Below are 20,011 nucleotides of genomic sequence, written 5' to 3'. Positions count from 1 at the left end.
TCCCTTTCCAAGTTTTGGACCTGGCATTTTGCCTTTGTCTGCTCCTGACTTAAACCACTAGACCCCTAGGAAAATCTGGAGACCTCAGATCCACACTTCCTCAGGTTCTGTAATGCCTTTTCATCCATCCCCTCTCCTGGAGGATTAGTTCTGACTAGAAGAGGATACAGAAGACTGGTTGGATCTTGCACGCTTTAAATCTTACAAAATACCTTTTATCTCAGATCTCTAGACTTTACAAGCGTTTATTTAGTGGCAAGTGGAAACTCCACAGTATTAATGTGTACCTGTTGGACATCAGTCACTACCATCCTCTGGTGCTTTTATTATAGAAAGATGGCTACTGAGTGGCTCATTAAGCAGGACAGCAAGATGTGAATCTTGTTTTAAATGGGATACTAAGGATTTTGATACTATTTGAGCTCTCATGTAATCCTGAAACCATGAGGAAACTTTCAACACGCTCTGCAGGAACTCTCATGGCCCCTGTAAGCCCTTTCCTGCTTGTAGACTTTCTAAAAGACAGTGTATTAATCCCTCTTTTTAGCCACTCACCAAGACAGTGGTGATGACAAAAGCATGGGGCTTTGCGAGTTAGAAAAGACCTGACAGAAGAGTGGGAGGAAGGAAGGCAGGGGGAGCCGGAGAAGGCTTTGTGGAGGGAATCAATGTTTAGTCATTGTACTTGTATATACAGAGGTGGTGAAGACAAGAATTTCTAAGCGAAGGGCTAGAGGCAGGAAACCTAAAAAGGCAGGGACCCTAAAGAAGCAAATTTCAAGTCAGTGTGGCTTGAGTACAGGGTGTATGAAAAGGAAAAGTGAGAGGTCAGAATGGTTAAGTAGCTCAAGGCCAGTTCACCAGGGCCCTTGAATGCCAAGCCAAAGAATTTATGCTTTATTCAGAAAATCATTACTACCCCAAGATTTACTGATGTCAACTTACCAGGGGTAATGAGAGTTACTGAGTGGTGTGTGGAAAATTTCCTAAGACTTTGGGAATGGGTGCTCATTCAACTGACATTTAATATATATTATTTAATTTAAAAATCCAAATCCTTAATTTATAAATGAAATTTGGGGTGCTAAACTTACTTGTTCAAAATAACAATTCCTGGACTCTTAGAATTTGAGCCTAGGTCTGCAGATGCTGCATTGGTGTCAATACGCATAGAATAAATTGTAGATGGGAAGACTGAAGTTGGGGCAATCAGTTAGGAGGATTATACAGTTTAAGCAAGAGGTAACAAAAGCCTGAACTTGTGAAAATGAAAAAGGGGGCTGTGAAAGGAATTGCAGAGGCAGGATATTTGTAATTCACAACTGACCAGATAGAAGGTGGAGGTTAGGGGGGAAAATAAATTTAAAATAATGCTGTGGTATTGCTCTTGGATTCCTAAGGGCATAGTAATATTATAAAACGGCATCAGGGAGGAAGAAAAGATTTGAAGAAGATAACACATTCAATTTAGAGCATTCTGAGTGGACATACTCAAAAGCTACCCATGTGGAGGTGTCCATAAAGGCCCCTCACACAAAAGATTGAAGTTTGGGGTAGAGATAAAAATTTGGAAGCCTTCTCCCATAGAACAGTGAGGGGTTGGACATCCCAGGGGTTACATGTGGAAAAAGAAGGCAGATGACAGAATTTCGGCAACTACATGTTTGGGAGGTAGGAAGATACACCAAAAAAGAAAGAGCAGCCGGAGAAGAGAATGGAGCGAGTGCAATGTCGGGAAAGTAAATGGACAGGAATGTTTTAAGAAATGCTACATAACAGATGAGGAGGACAAGTTAGACCCACTAGACTTGGCAACTAAGTCAGTGAATACTTCCAAGGTAAGAGTTTCAGCGCTGTGATGGGGGCTGGATCAGATTGTAGGGGTTAAGGATAAGCAGTGGTGAGAAGGTAAGTACTGGTCCTCCCTTCTTCTTGAGACTCTGTTCTTTTGGCTTCCACAACACTGTGCTATCTTGATGCCACCTTTCTAGCCAGTCCTCTGTCTCTTTGGGCTCCTCTTCCTGTCCTCTTAAGGCAAGTAATTTCACAAGGTGTATCCTTGATTCTTTTCATTCTTTCAAGAAGTATTTATGGGAGCCTACTATGTGCCCTAAACTATGTCAGGCACTCAGGGAGAGTGATGAGCAAGTGGGTCTGGAGCCTACATTCTAGCGGAGGAGACACATTCATTTTAATTCAATTGTGATAAGTACTCTGAAAACAAAGCCAACACTGATATGAGAGCATGGGTTAAGGGGCTCATTGTGGCCTGGTGGTTCAGGGGTGGCTTTCCCGAGAAAGTGACCATATGGGCTTTTGCTTGGGACTGAGAGCAGTCTTTCTATTTCTAGAGTTGCATACTTTCACAAATTAACACCTTCACAAAGTTGCTTGGCTGTTTCTACGAAACATCCCTGGATTGAATCTCCCAAGGAATCTTGCTGTAAGGGTCCTCTCTCCAGTATTAGAAAAGGAAGTAGAATAAATAATACAGAGGAAAGAGATTTCTGAAAACTGCCTCTTTCATTTTGTTACTAAAACAATTCTTATCATTGATCATAAACAAATTATTTAGGCTTGAATTTAAAGAATTAGACTGCAATCAGAGCTCTTCCTTTGGGAGTGAATTGCAAGATGTTAGAGATATTAAATAGTTCACTTGAATGGATGCAATGAATTCAAGCTGGAGAGAAGACCTAAGATAAGTTCAATACCTTTGAATCCTTACCATCTTCTTTCCCTGACTCATACATACACATAACCAAATATGAGAAGCACATATCTGCTGAAACTGTGAATTTAAGCTTTTCTGTAAAACATCTTGATGTAATATATGTGTTTTGCAGGGAGATGAATTATACCTGTGTTTTTAAGCTGCTTTCCTCTGAAATTAAGCTATTTTTTTCCTTAACATCTCAACGTCTTTATTAATGACTGATTAACAGTAAGAGGTGTCTCTCCCAGAGATGCTGACTTGGTAGCTGCCACTGTGGCAACAGCGGAAGAAAACATGGTCTATGTTAAAAGCTAATTAGGCCAAGGACCCTGAGATCATTAAAACTGATCCGATGGGTAACTCTGAATGACTAGGGAAGTCACTGAGCTGGTACTGGCTTCTGGTTAATTCTGGTTGATGATATGAAAATAACCTTGATTGGTAGAGCACATAAGCCAAGGTCAAAACGGTCTCAGAAAAACTTGCTGTCTGTGGGATTCTGATATGAATGAATAAATTAGAAATTAATGAATAAATAAGCAAACAGGTATACATCTATACATATGTACATAAAGTATATTTAAAGCTGTGTCACACAGTCATGATGTAAACCCACCTATGTATTGCTGCTCTAGGGTTAGAAACAAGCCCTACACTTGTTCCCCACAAAAACTGTTCAGGGAAGATGTCTGCCCATCTACTTGTTTCACTGCTATCATCAAACTAACTTTACTTTATCCTCATTTCTATTTTTCCAAGAAGAAAATAATGAATCTAATCTCGGGCTGGGCCTTAGATCAAGTCTTCTGGAGAATGGTCATCCCTAGGCACAAAGGGCATAACTGTCCCTATTTATTAATATAAACTTACTTCATAAAATTCTAATTGGTATATCTGGATAAGCTTTTTAAAATAAAAGTATATTGTAATTTATCGAGCACTTAATATATGCCTAGTGCTTTCATCTACATCACTTTATTCAATTCTTATAAAAACCCTAAATGTATGATTTACCATTGTTCACATTTTATAGGTGAAGAAACTATACAGAGGTTAAGTAATTTCCCCCCAAGTCACTCAGGTAGTAAATGATAGAGCCAGAATTTCAAGCTGGATATTTCTGACTCACACTCGTATTCCATTGTTTCCACTACACCACGCTGAATGAAGATGGGGACTCTTAGCTACTAACTGACTGCGGAAATGCCAATGGCTCTAAAGTGATAGGTAACTACAAACCAGTATTTCGGAATCTAGCTTTCTTCAAGCACATCTGAAGTAGCAAATTTTTTTTTTTAAGTTTTGCTTTGTTTGAGCTAATACTGAAATTAAACTGTGTTCCTCTAACCTATGCTAACGAATAAAGAAAAGGAGCCCAGAAGCAAGATGGAGAGCTGAGGAATCCAGGCTAGGATTAGAATTTCTGAGGACAAACAAGGATATACCTCAAGTCTTGCAGAATAGACAGCATTTTGAGTCCCCACATGGCTTATGAGAAATAAAGAACATTCATTCAATCAACTATTCACTAATCTCCAACACTATGTATACCAATATGCTAACTACTTTGAGGGACAAAAAAATGGATTTATTGAGATGAGACATGGGACAAATGCACATAATTAGAAAATGCTAAAATTAGGCAGTGTATAATAAAGGCCAAACAAATTACACATGTGAAGTGATTTAGGCAACCAGGGGTCGTGAGCTGCGGAGACCAAGAAGGTTTTGTGGAGATACGGGACTTGTGCTAAGCCTTCAGGTATGGGCAGAAATCAAACAGCTAAAATATACAGGCAGTTTTGGGGATAAGTGGACGGAGTGGATGGTTATATAGGAAATAATACTGGAAAGATAGTGGAGATAAAAAAAAAGTGTAGCTTCCAAGACTGGAGAAGGAAAAGCCTGAAGGCGGCGATACAGATCAGTTCTGCAGGACCCACCATTTAATTCACCGGATCAGATGAGACCTCCTGCAGTGATGTGGAGGAAGGAGAAGCATTCACAGCAATCAGGGTGAAGAGACCGAAGCCAAGGGAAAACCACCTTGGAAGCCCAAGTTTTAGCCGGCTACAGCATAATTTATGTCTGTTTCTTCCGTGGGAACCATGTGCGTACATGCTGACTGCCCAATCACACTAGCTCTCTGCATTCTGAACAGAGGATCCTTTGTTCCCAACAGCAAGTTGTCTCAAAAGAGACAGAGTTTGATAAAATCACACTAAGATCAGTACTCCCAGCTGGTGCAGGGGCTGATGCCATTCCATAACACACCCTACAGGAAGCAGCTAGAGACACACAGCTGATTGATTTCCACAGCAGGAGCCTTGTGGCAGCGTAGGGTGGGGACTGGCCAAGCATGGAGAGAATTCTCCAGCCACTGACTCAAATTAGTTCACCAAGATCCTGACTTTATCCAACAGATCTGTATAAGTCACTCTTGGAACCAACACTATTTCTTAACTAATTTTTGTAAAAAAGGAGGAAAACCATGAAGCTTCCCCAGGCAGAACGATTTCATAGTAGGTTAACTCTTACTTGTCATGGAATCTGAAGAGGGCAAAACATGAAACCCCCTATCTTTCCAGAAGTGGGCTGAATAATTCTTTGTTGTAAGGGGCTCTCCTGTGTATTAGGATGGTTAGCAGCACCCATTAGATGCCGGCAGCAGCCTCCCCTGTCAAATGTTCCCCAAGAGGCAAAACTGCCCCCAGTTGAGAACCACTGGTCAAGTATGAGTTTTGGTGCCAGACGGACCTTTCCATTCCCAGCTCTAACATTTACTTGCTATGTGGCTTGAACAAGTTACTTAACATCTTTAAGTTTCAGTTTTCTTATCTGTACCTGGGGTTTCAAATGTCTGATTTCTGAGGGGTGTGGAGCAGGTTTCGGATTAGTGACCATTTAGACATAAGTCTCTCTTACGGCACTTACAACATCACTACACACAATTCTTCGTGTCTGTCTCCCACACCCCACTGGTAACTAGAGACTGTCCGTCCTGTGACCCTAGCAGCCACCACGCGGACTGGTACAAGTGCTCAGTAAGGATGGACAGAAAGGGATATGGAACTCCTTCCTCTTAACCCCCACAAAGGGATCCAAGGATCATACCATGTGGCACTTATTCTCATCCCTGGGGGGCCAAACTTCTGAAAGGTCAACATTTCAAATCCCAGACTGGGAGTAGGACAATGGCTGTGAAGGCCTGGGGAAGAAGTGGATGCCATTAACCTTCCACAGCCAATACCGGAGTCTGGTATGGGAAAGGCACGTGGAGTGGCACTGGCATGATTTTAAGGAAGGTGGGGAGGGAGCGCATTTTCCCCATAGCTAGGTTTTTCCACCAGGACAGCTGAGACTTGGAAGAATCTGTTTGGCAGGAGACGGCCCTTTGGGTGCAGTGACCTGACACGACTTCCTATGGGACCATTTTATTCCCGAGAACCAACCAACTTACCAACGAAGTGCCCTTCAAAGCATCGTGTCCCACTTCCTGCCTGTTTCCCCCAAAATAAGACCGGGTCTTATATTAAGTTTTGCTCCAAAAGACGCATGAGGGCTGACGTTCAGGGGATGTCATCCTGAAACATCATGCTAGGGCTCATTTTCCGGTGCGGTCTTGTTTTCAGGGAGACACGGCAGTGGCTCCCTGCTTACAGCCGTGCCAGCCAGCTCGCGTGAAAGTGCCCGGGATACTTCTCTGAAGTATTTCTAGATACAGTGAGAAACTGTCCTGTTTTGCAAGTCTGTGCTAATCTCAACCGTGTTCGTTCATCTAATACTCAACAATAAACGTAAGTTCTGCATGGGGTAAATTCTAGTCTTTCTGGAAACATATTTTTCTTCCTTCTTGTACAAAATCATGTGAATCTCAGTTGCAAATGCTACGTGCTGACACTATATTGTAAAGAATTTCAGTAAACTCAAATCAAACTGCTCAGTCCTTTCTTTTGGTTAAGGATATATTCCTTTAGTTGCTTTGAAATCTTCCCTTGCTATCAAAATTTCCAGATAGTGTTTTGTGCAATCCATCAACGCTGTCTTGATGACCTATTAGATTTTTCTACTTTCACTGAGGCATGAGGCTCCTTTAAGATGATAGAAAGGCTACAATCTTGGGATTTTTTGTGTGTGATGCTGGTATTTTAAATACCAAGGGCGATACTTTAAAACGAGGCTAAAAAGTTCAACATACAGCAGACTTAAAGACCTTAACGGCTGCTTCACCTTCTCCCCACCCAGTCCCTACGGTGGGGGCGGCGAGGATTATTACAGAGTGCTGGGGTTCTCTGGGAGGGGCTGGGGGTGCTCACAGGAGGGTTATAAATATAAGCAGCCAAGCCGTGAGCTCCTGGGCTGAGAACAACGGACAGACCGTAGTTTCCCCTTAAAAGTGCAGAATGAGGAGGCTCCCTGGAGTGTTTGCACAAAGGAAGTTCCGCTTCTCTTTAGAAATGCATCATCAACCGACACCTGCATCAACAACTCTACGCAAAACAAACGGCAGATGCCAGGGAAAGTGGCTAGGAGATGGAACCAGCTAGATTGGTACCAGCAAAAATAAGAGAATCCAGGGGCCGGCCTAAAGAAAGGCGGCCTTAGCAACAGCTGTTGCTACTACAGACATGATCAGATCATCGGAAGGCTGCTTGGCTACATAAATATTTAACTTAATCAACGAGCACCTTTTCTAGTTGAATCCTAAATTTCCCACATATAGATGGCAATTTTCTTCTAGGGCAGTGGTTCTCCATGGAGGGAGATTTTTGCCTTCCAGGGGACATTTGGCAATGTCTAGAGACATTTTTGGTTGTCACACTGGGGAAGGGTTGCTACTGGCATCTAGTGGGTGGAGGTCAGGGAGGCTGGTAAACATCCTACAATGCACAGGACAGCGGTCCAACAACAAAGAATTATCCAGCCAAAAATGTCGCGAGTGCCAAGATTGAGAAAACCTGTTCTAGGGAATTCTTTTTCTTTCCTTGGAACCTAGTAGTTATTATTGGAGTAGCCTTGTTTAAGGAAAGAAAACCAAAACCAAACCCCCCCACATACACACACAAGCCAAGCCAAAGGTCGGCACAGGCTGGGGTGGGGGTGCCTACTCACCTTACCTTGACTGCTGGAAAGCTGAAGATAACCTATACCTCCAGGTGACAGACAGGTCATACCAAGTGTGATTTCCTTTCTTGCCAAGGGCAGGTAGATAATGCTGACCTCATTTGCTTTATTCTCTAATGAACCTAACTGGCAAAAACTTAGATGGGCTGATACTGACACTTTGTAACTATTTGAAAGAAAGAAGTATCTTTGTGCAAATTGGCAGTCTTTCAGCTCCACCTCAGGCTCTGTCTTCCAAGAGTTTTCCCATGTGCTCAATAGGGAAGCCTAAACTTACTTTCCATGAGGCGAACATCAAATGAGGGGGTTTACAGGGCTTTCTTGCTCTGGCTTCACAGTAGGAGACCTCTGAGGACTCCACATAGAAGCTGAAAGCATATGCAGTCTCCCACCCTGGGCTCTGCTCCACCTGAATTAGGACTGAGAGCAGCCCAGGGAAGCCTGCCTCACCTATATCGCGCCAGCCCAGCTTCAAAGACAAGGAAGGAAAAGACTGACTGGCTTTGATGCTTCAAATGCACCAACAGGTGCAGTGAACCTTTGTAAGAAACCTACGGACCCAAAAAGGTTCCCATTTTCCCACATGTGTTTTCTTGTCTCTGAGTGTAGAGTGAGTCTGAAGCCTGGCGAACACACAATAAATATAAACACATCTGAAGTACAGAGTGTGGGACGGCGCATCCAGGTTTCTCACCAGTAGGAAGCCACACGGTGACTGAAAGGCCAGGCTGGCGCATGACGGGGCTCAGGGGGCTACGATTCCCAATGACCTCAATTCTCGACTACAACCCCTACAACAGGGAGAACTTCAAAACGAGGAGGAAAGCCTCTGGTTATTTTCAGACTTAACAGACTTCTCCAAATTTCAAGTCTTTTTCTACCCTTCCCAGAAAGTTCACCCTGGCAGAATTCTTTGGCTTACGTTTCAGTGAAATAAAGGTCCCTCCTTTCTTCTTAGGCTCCTGTTATGTACATACAATTCCTTTTCCTCAATAACCAGAGACTCTCTTGTTCAGGAAAACGGAATTTCCGGAAGAGATTAAGACAAAGTCTTTTCCTTCCAGTTTTCTGAAAACATGCTCAATATTCTCATTTGTGATTTCTGGAATCTTTTTTTTTTTTTTTTTTTTTTTAAACTTCTAACAGAGAGCTGAACACAGGAAAATGCCCTGAGGTCTTTGCATGTTTAGACTGGAAAAGGACTCTCTTCCATTTCCATTTGAAAGATCCTCACTGGCTGACCAGATTCTATCAATTATTCAGGAGCAATCGAGGAAAAAGCCTTTCCCAGGAATAAGGACTTTCGGCTTTTCACATTCATCTGAGGAGGACATGACTTCCCACAGGCTAACTGCCTCCCGATGCGTTTATCAGCCCGACTGCATCGTCCCAAATAAGCCTGAGGTTCTCCGCAGACTTGACTCATCTGTCTGTTCCATCCACCCTGTGGAGTGAGCGAGGACGAAGCTGAGCCTGCGTTTCTGTCTCCCAGATTCCTATCCTCTTCCCTTCAGCAGATTCTGGGCTGAGAGCATGACCCCATTATAAAAAGAAAAGCGCTGAAAACTTAAAGCTAATGATGTTCTTTAAACATTGCTCCTCATCTCTGTTTTGTCTTTATTAAAAACAATTTGAATCTGAAAGCAGTCACACTTTATGAATCTGGTGTGAGGGAAAATGGATTTACACATTAACCCAGGAACTCAACACTCAAATCGGGAAAATGACTCAGGCCTCAGAATGGGTCCAAGAAGACAAGACCTTCCCTTTACTCAGCCTCCAGGGAACTGTGGAACTGACACAGACCTTTCCCCTCTCATTGTTTTCACTTCCCATGAGCTCAGTGTGAACTAAGCCAGGAGTGCATGCCTCCCCTCAGGACTAAAGACCTTTGCAGGGAGGAGATAAAACTCCCCCCAAAGCCCTTGACTTTATAAGGCAGGAAGCAGGCTTTCGCTGTGCACCTGCGTCCTGAGGAGGACAGACCTGGGCACACGTCACTTCCCTCCTCCTCCAGTCCTGCCTTGTCAACACCAGTCCCCTGCACATAAACGCCCTGTGCAGGTGACCAGTTGATCTGTGTCTGGTCCCAGGCTTCACATCCACAGTATTAGGGTGGTGGCGTTAGGGGTTCGGGGGGCAGCAGTGTATTCTCAGAAGCCAGTGGAGGAAGATTGCTTAACAAGCAACTAAGCAGCTACTGAGCTCTGAGCACTACCAGGCAACATACTAGGATACAAATAAAACATGGTACTGTCCAGTAATTCCTTAAAATATTCTAGCAACATCAACATTCAGAATATCTCTAGAAACCCAGGATTAAATGAAAAGGAAATGATTACTTGTTCTCAAATCCAAACAGTATATATGCCTACCTGTGAACTCTTTTTAAAATTCTAGCTTGTATTTAACTCTAGCTTGTATTTAATAAAACAGGCTTGTTTATTGTTACTTCATTTTCTAGCTCATTGAGGATTAGAAGGAAGGGAGTAGATTGCTAAAAGCAGACCCAGTAACAACAGTGAAAAGCAATAGTAGTAAGAAATACCTGATATCATGGTAATGGGGAAAACCCCAGAAACTACACACTGCCCCCACCCCCACCCCCCACACACGGCCAACCCAACCAATACAGCAATGCAGAGGCCCTAAACAATAACTCCAATACAGCACTCAAACGGCACAATGATCTAGAACATTATTACAAAGCAGCCCTCAATGGCTCTGATATTCCCGAAGAATCACCAGAGCAGAGAACAGGATCAGCTTTGTAGTAACGCTAACCTGCACTCATCACGACAATATAGTATTAGAAAACCTGGTAAATAAAATTTAAAATAATCCCCACACAGACCAGAATCTAGTTGATAAAACTATTTGGAAGCCGACAGGGATTAAGCTTCAGTTTTCTAAGAAATCCATTTAGTTGGTCAGACAGTTAAATCTAAATAACCGGATCCAAGTAAATCGGATCAGTGAAGCACGCCTACAGAAGGAAGAGACTCTGCTTTGGAGACACTGACAATGGAAGAGGAAAGGAAAAGGCACATGGTGCAGCAGGGCGAGCCACCTGCCCCTGGCACAGCGGTGTGGGAGTTTCTACGAGGAAAACATGTGGGCTCATGCGTTTGAATTTTCTGTATCTCCCCTTTCCTTCTTTGGGTGCCTCAAGGAACCCAAATATGACTTGGGTTGCTCCAAACTGCACGATTTCCAAACATGATAAAGGGCCTTCAGCCAATGGCCCCACTTTAATGCTGAATATACCGTAAACTCCTAGAGGGGCCCGTCTGAAACAGCCACCTTTCTGCACTTGGATCTTTCTACAAATCTGTGATCTTTCTCAGGACCACGTGGCTCTGACCTGGTGACAACACCACCTTTCCATCCAAGCTTGTAATAGAATTCTGACAGGAAAGGGCTCTGAGAGAACAACTCAACTCTGATGGCAGGAATGTTAACTATGTAAGTGGGGAAAAAAACACTAGTGATGGAAATAAATTGCTGGAAGTATCCATTCCAAATCTACTCCATGCATCAAGGAAACAGGAGCAGAGAGGTCTCCCAGAGGAGTGAGGCACTTTCAGATATTTACAACAAAGTAAACTCTTGGGGTAAAAAGGCTCATGCGATGAGAGCCAAACCCCAACGACAGTTCTGAGTTCCAAGACCCAGACCCAGCAAACTTGCACTTTGAGTCAAGGTCTCTTCTCTTCCCCTACACTCACACCATCTCGGGACTCAGGCACAGGATTAATCCGTTCTTGTAACTAAGGCAGTCCATCTCAAGCTCTCCTATAGGCAGGGAACTTGTACTTGAGGAATCTGGGGTGTAGTCTTAAGCTACTTGCTAGAAGTGAAAAATTTCTTTGAAGTGTCATGTTTTATCTTAATAATTCATGAGAATTTTTGCATTTTATTTTATAATACATCAATAATTTTCCCTTGAAATCTGTGGGGGGGAAATCAACACTTTAGGAAGATGAGCCAATATTTATCTTATCGCTACCCATATTTCAATTTGAAAACAGGAACCTGAAGAAACATTCCCGGCTATTATAAAATCAGTTAACTTGAAATCTCCAGAATCTCATCAGAGGAGATTCTTAGAGTAAAAAGATAAGATTTGGACATTTCTTTCTGTACCGTTAATTGGTTATAAACACTGAAATAAATTATAATAGAAAAATGTTCAAACCTATTGCTCAAAGTCCAAGAGACTGTTTAGTCTCTAAAAAGTATGCTTTCGTGGTGATGGAAGTGAGACTAATGAAACCAGGGACAGAAGTTAAGAAGTATACTCAATTGGTTCCTAGGAAATACACATTATTAGGCAGAAAAAAGCTTACGAAACAAGGGCAAGACTTACTTTGAAGTCTGCTAATTGTTGGTTGATGATGTCCACTTCAGTCCCCACTACCCACTGGAGGGCCTCTCCCTCTTCTGCCGCACTGGTCATGTCACTGAGTACTTTCAGCGTCCTGTAGAAGTCCTCCACACGGCCCAGTGTCAGCTCTAGCTGCTCCTGCCGAGCTTTACTCCTCTCTGTCAGTTTGCCACACTGTTTGCTTAGGGCTTCTAGCTCCCTCTTGAGACCTAACAAGTCCAGAGTTCCCTCTTCCTCCAGCATTTGTCGGCACTCTGTTTCAGAGGCCTCTATGTCTAACTTGAGGGCTTGGATTTTGTGAAGGAACTGCCGCACATCCTCAATTTGGGACTGGAGACTATCAGTGTCTCTGCCGATGGCACCCATGCCATCGAGCTCATCGTCCAGGTCTGCCAGCTGAGAAAACATCTCTCGGACTCGGCAGTGAAACTGGCCAATCCCCTCCAGCTTGTTTTCCATCGTCATGCAACCACTGTTCACCCTTTGCTTCACTTCTAGGAACTCCTGCTGGGCGACCTCAGCCTGATGTAGAAGTTGGGAAGCATCAGATCCATCCGGGGCATCTTCTACGAGGCCCCGGGTAAAGTTCCTCAGATAGTCCACCTGAGGCTCCAGGGCCTGCAGCACTTCCTGTTGGGCTCTTAGCTTCTCCAGGTTCTTGTTGCTACAGGCCTGAGAGCCTAGAGCATCCAAGATCTCAAGTTGGTGTTTGGCCCCTTCAACCTTCTTTTCAATATTCTTAAAGCTTTCCTGGAACTCCTTGAGTCTCTGAGTCATTTCTTCCAGTGACCCTGTTTTGGCCTGTAGCTCCTCTGTAACAGAATCCACGTTCTGGTTGATCCCAGCTTTCTCATCCCGGATACCATCCTCATCTGTTTCTGAGGAATTGATCAGAATGTCAGCAGCATTGTTCAGTATTTCCAGCAGGGCACGGCGCTTTTCTACCTCAGTCAGCATAGCCTTTGCTCTCAGGAGACTGGACTCTAGCTGCACTGGATCCAGAGTGACCCGCAAATCTGACATCTTGGCCTTACAATCTTCTATCCATGGCACGAGGTCTCCCACGTGCCACTGATATTTCTGAGCTTTCTGCAAACAGTCCTTGAGCCTAGACTGTCTGTCTGCAGTTTTTTTACTAAGCTCTTCCCAATGGCTTTTGAGCTCAAACAACTGGTTTTGTAAAGTCTTTTTCTCTTCTCCAGGAGGTACAGAAAGAAGCAGAGATTCTCCTTCAGCCACAATCACTTCATAGGAACCACTGTGTTGGTTCAGGCTCTTCTGAAACTCTTCATTCTCCTGTAGCTGAAACTGCAGCCGCTCTAATTTTGCAGAAATTGGGCAGTTTTTTGCTTGTTGGCTTTGTTTGTCATCCAACCAGGTTCTAAGCTCATCAAACATTTGCTGGAACTGCTGGGTGCTGGCAAGAGCGGCCTGGAGTCTGTTCATGCGATCCGCTGAAATGAGAAAATCAAATTTAAATCAATTCAGTCTGAACATGTTTGCTGAGAGTATATGGTCTAATCTTAGAGCAAAGAAACTAATGTTAATTGAGGGCCGACACAAGCCAAGAGACAGAGCGAGGCTCCTCCACATACTACATCTTTTAAATAGTCACTTCAGTCTCATAAGGTGATCTGAGTAACAGAAATAAACTTTTACTTCTAAGCTGGTAAAAAGCCACAAATGTTTCCAGAAAAAGAGGCAATGGATTAATGACAAAACTTCTCCTGTACAAGGCCATGACAAGAAGTCCAGAGAACATGTGGTAATTTTGTGTATGTGTGTGTACAGGTGCCTGGCATAAGGAAAGTAAGTGTGCATCAGTGAAAGTCGGTGTGGAACTCCACCCATCACATCGAGGAGCACGAATCTTTAGGATTATGCTACGTAGCGCTTTACATATTGCTAGTGCCCGATCTATGTGCAATGACCACAGCAATTCTCACTGTTGTTGGACAAAGGGATAGGTTAACACTATTCTGAACCCAAAAGCTACTGCAGGGTCATCCTAGATTCTCGGGACTACCACTAATCCACTCTTTTTTTTTGGCTTGCCTCTAATGGCAGGAGTCTGCTCCTCACCCCAACTCACCTGCAAGGTCTTCTAAACCTCGAAGAGGCACAGCAACTGTCTCCAAACGCTTCTTCAGCTCATCCTTGAGGTACTGCTCCCCAATGAGCACTGAGAGTTCATCGCAGAGAGTCTGTGCCTCCTTAATCTCCTGGTCTAATTGCTCCACGTCAGATCGAATCTCACTGGTCTCCTTCAATTGCTGCTTCACGGCCTCAGGTTGGGTGCTGATGGCCGACTGGCCACTCAGTCGCTGTCCAACTGCCTTCACCTTCTCAGATAAGTCCTGGAGCAGTTCCTGGTACTGGGTGCTCTTGATAATAGCTTGGTCGATTTGGCTGGAACGGGAATTGAGTTTGTCTGTCAGCTCAATCCACTTCTGATTGATGCTCTGGAGTTCTTTCTGTACTTGGCTGGTGGATGGAGAGACATCTCCATGGCCTGTCAGGATGCCCTGAGCCGCCTCGTTCAGCTGCTCGTGCTGTTGCCTACGTGCTTCAAATTCCTTCAGCATAAACTGCAACAGAAATGACACCGAGATGCTTAGAGAGAAAAGACAGATCTAAAAACACTGTCAAAACAACCCTGACTTTGGATTGTGCCAAGTAGTGCCAACTTCTTTTGAAAATAAACCAGAAAGCGCTGAGGACCAGATTATTAGGAAAATACAGTATTATTTATAACAATTGTTTAATAAAAACTTGTTTTGAAAGGACCATTAATTGTGTCTATTTTATTACTTCTCCTTATTTGTTTATTTTGTTTCAACATCAGTTACTAAGGTCAGCCTTGACTAGGAAAATAAAGATTGTTTTCTGGATTGGGACACATGAGCTTTGCCAGGCAAAACCCAGGCCTCTGAATTGGGAACCCTGGATCCCAGAGTCAGCTATATCACTGGCTGGGCTTGCCATCTGAACTCTCAATACCTCTGTTTTTCTTAGTTTCTTTCTCAGAATCCCCACATCACATACAATCTGTACATTGCAATATAGCACAAGTAGGTAATGAGCTTCTTTAAAGCAAGTACCAAGCCTTTCTATTCTTTTCTATCCACTGCTTTACTCATCAAAGAAGTTAGGATTACAGGTTCTGGAGTCAGTCTGCTTGGGTTCAAATCCTGACTCCATCACTCACTGGCTGTACAAAAACTTAGGCAAGTTTTTAAAAGTTCTCAAAATCTCAGCTTCTTCTTCTGTAAAATGAGGACAGTAAAGTACTTACTTGGCGGTTGTAAAGGTTAAATAAGAAAATTTATGGAAAGTACTCAGCACTTACAGTATACAAAAATGAAGACATGACCTCAAGGAATAACAGATGTGTAAACAATGAACTAGAGTAGAATTTAACAAACGTAAAAATGATAAAACACCGATGTAAATATAGAACTGTGAAAGCACGGAGTAAAGGTGATTAACTCTACAGGGGATGACAGAAGTAGAAGAGGGAAATCAAGAAAGGCTGCACAGCTGACACCATAAAGAATACGTAGTTCTCCAAGTGAGCAGAGAATAAGGCTCGTTGAGGGGGAGGCCCTAGGATAGGCAAAGGCACAGGGCTGTATGAGTGCGGTGTGTTCTGGAAAGAACACATTGTCTGGTGTGGGTAGAAACTTGGGCATATGGGGGAAGAGCTGAAAATGAGGCTGGCAAAACACACTGGGACCAGACTGTGAAAAGTCTTATATACCACATTGAGCAGGTATTTTGACTTTGTTTAATAGGCAGCCAAGAGTCACTGAAGCATTCTAACATGTTCAGATGTAAGACTTAAGGAGATAATTTGATAAGTGTGTGGAGGAGAGACTAGACAAAGAAGCCCCTTAGGAGGCTATTGCAATGGTATAGGCCCGAGATTAAGCCTACCTGAGGCATTTAGAATGGAAGACGAGGAAGAAAGATTATAACAGTGGTTGTCAAATCATGGTCCAGAGGCCCCCAGGAGGCCCAGGCCCTTTCACGGGATCCATGAGATCAAAACTATTTTTATAATAATACTAAGATGTTATCTGCTTTTAAAATTCTTGTTCTATCACGAATGCTCAGTGGAGTTTTCCAGAGACATCTGATATCACAACAGATTGAATGCAGAGGCAGATATGAAAATCTATGAGAATATTCTATGAAGCTAGATATTAAAGAGGTTTGCAAAGACATAAAACAATGCCAATCTTATTACATTTTTTATTGAAAATGTCTTTTTTCATTAAAAATGTTACTTAGGATAATTTTATGGTTTTATCATTATTATTTTGAAATTAACACGTAGTTAAAAAATTCCTCAGCATTTTAATACAGTAAATATCAAGAGATATCAATAAACACAAGCTCTTTGGGGTCTTCAATAATTTTTAAGAGTGTAACATGGTTTTGAGACCAAAAAGTTTGAAAACCAATAGATTAGAAAAATGTTTGTAAGTAGGCTGAAAAGGACTTGACAATTGGAAGCAGGGGCTAAAAATTCCCTCAAAAACTACTCTTAGGTCTTAAATTAGGGGACCTGGTAAATGGTGAGAAGAAATGAAACAAGTTTGGGGAGAATGTAGAACAAAGAAAGGTTCAAGCAGAATTTCATTGGAAATGACATAATTTGACCAACCTAAATTTCCAGGATGTTAGGCACTTAAATCAATGTTTTGAGGTTTAATCAGCAGAAAATCTTTAAGTAAAGCCAGAAGATATAAAACATTGTATTAAGTAATGAGGATGAATACCACTGGGGATAATAAGTAAAGTATGATTCTACAATTTAGTCAGAAGTTTCCATTTTCACATCCATTCATCTTATTGCCTCTGTTAATGATATTAATAATACAGTTATTGACTGTTCACTATTTGACAGGCACCGTGATAAAGACGTTAGAAATAGCTCATTTAAAATAGGGATCGAGACTCTCAGAGGTTAAAGGACTTGTCCAGGGTCATATGAAATCGACTTGCTGAGAGGAGCATTGAAACCCAGGTTCACGTGACTTCAGTTTCTTTGCTCCAAAGCATTCAGCTGCATTGCTCACCTGGACCTGCTGCTTTTGTGCATTCAGCATGTTGGGGTCAATGGACAGGGGCCCCAGCACTCCCATCATCAGTTCCTTCTCCATCAGCCAGGGCCGGAGCTGGGATTCTGCAGCCTGGAAGCAGGCCAGATGACTTGCAGATTCCTCCAGCTGCCTTTGCCGAGCCATTGTCACCTCTGTGGCCCTTTCCCATCGGGAATCTGCAGAGAGGAAATGAGAAAATGTATTCCTTTACTCTCATCAGCCACAGGCCTTGTCCCTAAATTATGTTCCTAATAAACTACAGGAAATGGCCCCTGTAGATCAGTATTTAAATATTTTTCTTTAACATTAAAAATAACTTTCATTTAATTTTAACTGAAGTAACACAAACAGTTTTGTATCTTGATTGCAGTGGTGGTTCTACAAAACTAGACATGGGATAAAACTGTATAGACACACATAAATGAGTGCATGTAAAATATCTTATACTATATAGATATTTTACAGCCTGTTTTTTTAACTTTCTATCTTATGAACATCTTTCACGTCAGTAAGTTTTTTTCATACCAATGAATATTCATTCACCTATATCATTTATAGTTCAATATTATGAACGTAGCATAATTTATCTAATCCCTTCATTGACTATTTATAAATGATTTCCCATTTTCATTTCGATCATCAATGCTTTCTTTAGTTCTTGAACATAGAAGATTGTCACTTTGACTTGCCCTAGAAGCCAAACTTCTGACACTCTAAAATTTTTTTCTTGGTAAAACTCACTCTTTAACCCTATCTGGGCCTCTTGGTTGCTTATGAAAACTAACTAAAAATAATTCCTGCTTTATATGATGTGCTGAAATTCTGTATTTGCTTCCAAGACAAGTAATTTAAACAAGGTGAATTTGTAACACCCCTGTGATAACTTACTGAGATCCTCCTGCATTTTCTTCCAGTTTTCTGCTTCTTGTGAGTTGGGATATGTTCTCAGCAATCCAGCCAGGTCTTCCTTTACTTTTTGGATTTTTGGAGAATTCTGTTCCAATTCAGCCAGGAATGCCTAAGAGAAAGAACATGTATGCCGTGAGCTTTCTGGACAGGAAACAAAGATGTGAGTATGGAAGAAATGCTTGGAATATTGGGTGGTCATTAGATTGTACTTCTGAGTCTATCCACGACTTGTGAAGTGATTTTAAGAAACTTATCCTTTCTGCTTCAAATTTTACTTTAAAATGAAAATCTAGATGGCAGGACCTGAATTTCTTTTATCTATAACACATTAGTAGAACCCAGTAAGAAGGAACTATTAGTCTGTATAAACTAAAAGTGTCAAGATACAATCATGATGATGATGACAATGTTTATGTATTGAAGATGACATGCTATGCTCGATTGGAATATAAAAAATCTTGCTGAAAAGTTTTTACAGGATTTTCTATATGGTTGGATTTCTTCTGATGTTTTTCCTAGTCCAACATCATAAGAACGAACTGTAATCACAGTTATTTAGATCCCTCCAAGAGTTGGAAAGGTGCTTGATGAGAATGGTCAGGTTTGCAGCATCATACAGAAAATGAGACCCCATTCTCAATGAGCTCATGCTTCTGAGCAGGGCTTTTCTCTTTCTGCAAACACATCTGGTTTTGTTTCTGAATCTGACGTATAACAATTTCTAATTTCATAGGTAAAAAATTCTCTAGGAGAGTTTAGGCACATTAATCATTTGAAAGTCAAACATGCTGCTCATCATGGCCTGGGGGGTAGGCCAGGCCTCACTTTCAGGTCCCTGGGCTCAGGCAGGAACAGTTGTATGGTAGTTCCTTCCCTTAGTGTTTGGGATGCAGTTCACGTAAACACAATACCTTGTTAGATTCAGCTTGGGCTCTCACTGTTTCTGTCTTGGTCGGAGATGATGAGGCGTCCATGCCTTTTAGGACTTCCTCTTTCGATTCCAGCCACTGTAGCACTGAGCTTGCCTCCTTCTGAACTTCCTGCATTCTGCTGAAGACAGCCTGAAGTTTTTCCTGGTGATCCTGAAGTACTCCCCCAAGTTTCTCATATTTCAAGTTTATATCTGACATGTCACATTGGATCTCCGTCAGGTCTAGTATCACAGAAACAGAAATCAGATTGGGAATAGCTCTCCAAACAACCCCTTTGGTTCCTAACTACTAAATTACTCATCAGGATTAAGCATCTCTCCTACTCCTCCTAGTGAATTAGAGATTATCTTCCTGCTAAATCACATAAAAGTTCCTGTTTGCATACATAAAGCAAAAGAGCTCTCAATTTATTTTCTGATTTTAGCATTATTACTCAGATGTATAAATAAAATGCTAAATAGATATGGGAACAACAAAAGTGGGGGGAGTTAAGGATTTGGGGCATTCTCCTGCTCCCTCTTCTCTAAACTACAGAGAAATCACCTAACTGGGAGATTGAGGGCTAGTTTAGACTAGACTATCTCTAGTATGGCTTCTTATAATTCAAAGATTTGCATATATCATATTCACAGTCTTTCCTTATTGGTCTGATCTAGTGGTCCAGTTGATTTCTTTAGTACCTTGATTTCACTGGCAGCCAACCTGTTTAGCCTACAGCTAGCAAACAAAGAGGCATCACAGTTGCTTCTCCCCAGATTTTTACCCTCACACCCATCCTGGCAGCTGTTCTCCACACATATGGAAACATACACAGATGCAAACATGAACACTGTCC

At 42.2% G+C, this 20,011-nt stretch overlaps 1 protein-coding gene across 30 annotated transcripts in view; it reads right to left on the bottom strand.

Moving 5' to 3' along the window:
* Nucleotides 1-20,011, bottom strand: part of MACF1 (microtubule actin crosslinking factor 1) — a 311,168-nt gene that overhangs the window by 65,523 nt on the left and 225,634 nt on the right. For all 30 annotated transcript variants that reach the window (XM_074334445.2, XM_074334456.2, XM_074334436.2 and 27 more), the window contains 5 exons: nt 19,156-19,397; nt 18,224-18,353; nt 17,312-17,511; nt 14,320-14,815; nt 12,210-13,681 (listed from right to left, as the gene is read on the bottom strand). In XM_074334445.2, coding sequence (XP_074190546.2) covers nt 12,210-13,681; nt 14,320-14,815; nt 17,312-17,511; nt 18,224-18,353; nt 19,156-19,397 — 2,540 coding nt within the window. The remainder of the gene's footprint in view (nt 1-12,209; nt 13,682-14,319; nt 14,816-17,311; nt 17,512-18,223; nt 18,354-19,155; nt 19,398-20,011) is intronic.

The sequence above is a fragment of the Rhinolophus sinicus genome, chromosome 14 (assembly GCF_057876585.1).
Source record: "Rhinolophus sinicus isolate RSI-liver-muscle chromosome 14, RSI-T2T, whole genome shotgun sequence".
In the NCBI taxonomy this organism is placed as follows: domain Eukaryota; kingdom Metazoa; phylum Chordata; class Mammalia; order Chiroptera; family Rhinolophidae; genus Rhinolophus; species Rhinolophus sinicus.
This window is presented reverse-complemented; position numbering and strand designations above follow the sequence as displayed.